General features: G+C 44.7%; 1 protein-coding gene across 1 annotated transcript; it reads right to left on the reverse strand.

The window, feature by feature from the left end:
• Positions 1–410: 410 nt before the first annotated feature.
• On the reverse strand, positions 411–3,899 carry LOC116203741 (glucose-6-phosphate/phosphate translocator 2, chloroplastic). The gene is made up of 5 exons (XM_031535636.1): positions 3,081–3,899; positions 2,528–2,753; positions 1,898–2,120; positions 1,121–1,334; positions 411–807 (listed from the first exon to the last, which is right to left on the reverse strand). Exons 1-5 carry the CDS (start codon positions 3,588–3,590, stop codon positions 796–798), a joined length of 1,185 nt encoding a protein of 394 aa, XP_031391496.1. The 5' UTR covers positions 3,591–3,899; the 3' UTR covers positions 411–795.

Genomic DNA, 3,899 nt, shown 5'->3' on the forward strand with positions numbered 1-3,899 from the left:
ATTGGCTTGCCCTGCATCCAACCGTTCAATAGCTAAAGCATGCAACAAGAAGATAGGCAGCCCCAGGCAGAAGGCGCGACCCATAACTTCTGAGTTGCGCCACCAATACAGTCGTCGAGAAAATCGGGCAGCACAAACGGCAAGTCACCATACAGTATCATCTGTCACTGTCATTGCAACAACTTATCCCACCAGTTTCCCCCCAGATTCCACAGGCTCTACCAGCCTACGAGCATCGCAGGACTACTAGCACTTTCTTGATGGATCTCATTAGCAAAGACCTTGCCGAGAACAGATTGATGGGGAACATGAGCTCCTTCGAAAATTGCAGTATTTTTGCAGGAAATATATCTCTTCTGAATGAAAATGAAGAAACACAGAACTGAAATTTATGCAAATACACACTTCAGTGATCAAGGAGAAAAAAGGTAATTTTATTATCATATTATTTTATAATTCCCCTTTTACAGGCCTTAGAAATAAAATCCCGCCTATACACAAAAGAAAAAAAATAAAATCCAATCCACTAACACCCAAAAATTCGAAAATACTATCCGTGCCTCTCCCTTTCATCCGCCAGTTGCCTGTATGCCGAATTCCACCGCCGTACAAGAAAGAAGATAAGCTTGTAAGTTCGACAAATTTGGAGCCACGTCAGTCGTTGAGCCCATGATTAGTTACTTCCACTTTCAGCATTTGATCAAAAATAAAATCCCTCCATTATAGTAAGCTCTTCGCATCAGCAGCAGCAGCATCATCATCATCATGTATCATCAACTGGTGAAGAGACTGCTTTCACTGTTTAGCCTGCTCAGAAAGTTACGGTGAACAAGCCGTTAGAAGATTCTCTCAATAAAAACTTGAACAAAGACAAACATTCTTAATGTTAGGTAGAGAAGTCAAACAGAAGCAAAAACATCGTCTGCACGTGCAGGACCAGAATCAGTTATTGGCCCTAAAGTAGAAGGAAGGGCCAGTTACCGTTGGTCCACACATAGCCATGTTGCTAAGACACAAAAGCATTATGCGTAGTATATTTTCAAAAGATACCTTTGATATATCTAATCTCTTGCTACATTTTCAAGTTTTCATTTACAGAAGACGGGAGAATGTCGTGTACCCGAGAGTAGAGGAAGGTGCCAAGGATTGCAATGGCAGCTCCCAGTGCATTCACGGGCTGAACCGGCGTGTGGAAGATTATGATGGAAGACACGATCACCGAAATTCTCTTCATCGTGTTCCCGATGCTGAATGTGAGGGGAGAGATCTGATCAAGAGACATGTAGGAGACCTGGTTGTAGAGGTGGTAGAACACACTCTGGGCCACGACCCACCTGACAAAAGAATTTGTAGCCAAGTTAGAAGGGATTAAGGATAAAACCTTATATGCAAATCGAGATATTTTGATGTCGCTATAGTACAGAACACTAGAGGGCAGACAATCTAAGTTAATTGAATTCCACAAAAGACATAAAGCTTAGATGGAACATAGGGGAATGTGACGTTCGACTAGGCCCCTCCAATCACCCTAGTTCAAATTCTGCATTGGTTGCTTATTGAAGGCCAATCTAAGATAGATTCTTAATTCAATAAGAACCACGTATATTGCATTATGAATGAAGAGAAATGAAGCATAATGCAATCTCAACAGGGATTGTTCAGCTTGAGTGATCAAATCCAAGAATAAAGCCGTTCTGCAAATAGTTATACTTTTCTGTTCCAATCAATTGGCTCTAGTCTGTCAACTAACAAGTACTAATAAACTAAGTCACTCTTCTCAAAAGTGTTCCAACCTACATAAACCGACAATTAGGAGAACTTAAAGAAGCCCGACATATAAAAACAAACTCCTCAAGGTATCAACCTTAGTCAGATTAATTCCAAAGTCGGTGCTTACCACACAAAGTTTGGCCCGATCTGAGAGACAGCTTTCTGCCAACCCGCAGCCCACACTTGTGGGCCCTCCACGGCAATCGCAAAAGGAGTGAGGATCAATAGAGACAACATTGAGAGGCAAGCATAGTAGTTCATGCCGCTGACTGATTTTCCCTTCATGCCTTTCTTAGAGAATATGTTGCGGAACACAAAAGCCAAGTTCGATATCATAGCCCCCATGAAACCTAAAACCATGAACAACAAGCCACTTTAGAATTCCTAGCACAATCCAACAATAGTGATTCTTTGGCAACAATTACAATGCGTTACAACAAGAAACAACTGATCGAAAACAATTTTCAGTTTGTCCTTCAATCAGGATTTTGCCAACCAACTTTCTTAAACACTTCAAAGTAGCCAAAAGAACTGTCTCAACCCAATAACACGTGAAAATCATCGAAAAGTATTCACTATATGCTAATATGAAATGATAATTTTCATAATTATAACTGCCATTCATCCTCAAGATCCCCTCTGGCAAGAAAGAACAGAAACGGAACAGAACAGAATCCTTGTATGAAACACCAACTTTCATATACAGTGATTCCAATTCCACATTCACCCATAACATACTAGGCAGAAGATCTCTTACCAATCATGTTGAAATTGAGCTCGGTTATAGCAGCAAGAGCGCAGCCTCCAATGATGGGCAGGAGAGACAGGTAAACAGGCAGAGGAAATGCCTCGCCCAGCAACAGGCTTGATACGAGGACACTGAAGGCAGGCTCACCGCTCTTGATGATGTGGGTGAAGGATACTGCCACCTTCGACATGCTCACAGTCGCCGCCACATGGCCGATCGTGTGGGCCACTGCCACCTGATCAAATACAGATCCTCAGTTTAGCAAACCGAAGCCGAACATGAATCTAAAAGTGGCCTTTGGACGCATTGCATTGAAATTCACCCTACACCATATAGAAATTTTACCCAAATTTTAACTAAATTTCATATAACGGTTTGTTTATCAGATCATTCAGGGTTTCACCATGATGGGTGGTGAGTGTCGTAAACAATGTCTAGCATACAAAGATCACTCAGTTCAACCAGGAGAGCTAGCTAACATGGCTGAAACACGCAATCCTATATTTAACATGAACTAAGCAGAAAAATTGAAACTTTATCCCATGTCTTTAAGTTCACTTACCGGCAATAACATCTTCCAGAACTCGAGATCGACCTTCGGGGCCTCGGCGACGCGGGTGGCCCACGACACGAGCATCATGAGGGACCCGGCCGCGAGCGAGAGGGTAGAAGTGAGCCACGGGTAAGGGAAGGCATTCAGCACCTTCTTGTTGTAGATGTTGAACACCACATTGAGGGCCCACCATGTGGCGAAGTAGATGCCAATCTTGATCCTCTGGGCGGCCTGCTCGTCGGGCAGCTCAATGCTGATCTCCAGCGGCCGGTCGGCCGCCTCGTAGGCCCTGGTCTCTACCCGGGGCTTCCCGGGTTCCAGAACCGTGGCCGAGAGCGTCTCGACGGAGGAGACACAGATGGGTTTCTGGGGAGACAGGGGCTGGGATTTGAGGAAACTGAGGTTGCTGCTGGTCTTGTTGTTGGTGTGGGCATTCCTGATGGCGGGCAGGGGGGAGAATCGGTGCTTTTGGGCAGAGAAAGGGGAGGAGAGAATGCTCTGCCTCACTGAAGAAATCATGGCTGCTAGGCTGGGGAATGGGGAGTGAGATTGAGCTTTAAATGATGAGGAGGAGAAGAAGAAGGAGAAATGGGTTTTGCTTTGTTGGTCGGGTTGCTTAGGAAAGCTGTGAGCTTTCTTGGAGTCTCAGAAGGGACAGTGTGTGTTGATGGCTGTGATAGCGAGGAGGGAAGGGAACGGCTCTTCCTATGGAGGGGGCGGGGATGGGCGCTTTGGTTTATATAGGGAGGAGAAGAGGATGGAAGCCAGGAAACAACTGAACCAAGCAAGCAACACTTGCGGATCTGTGAGTTCTCTTCCTTCTGCGCA

Source organism: Punica granatum, chromosome 4 (assembly GCF_007655135.1).
Source record: "Punica granatum isolate Tunisia-2019 chromosome 4, ASM765513v2, whole genome shotgun sequence".
NCBI lineage: Eukaryota > Viridiplantae > Streptophyta > Magnoliopsida > Myrtales > Lythraceae > Punica > Punica granatum.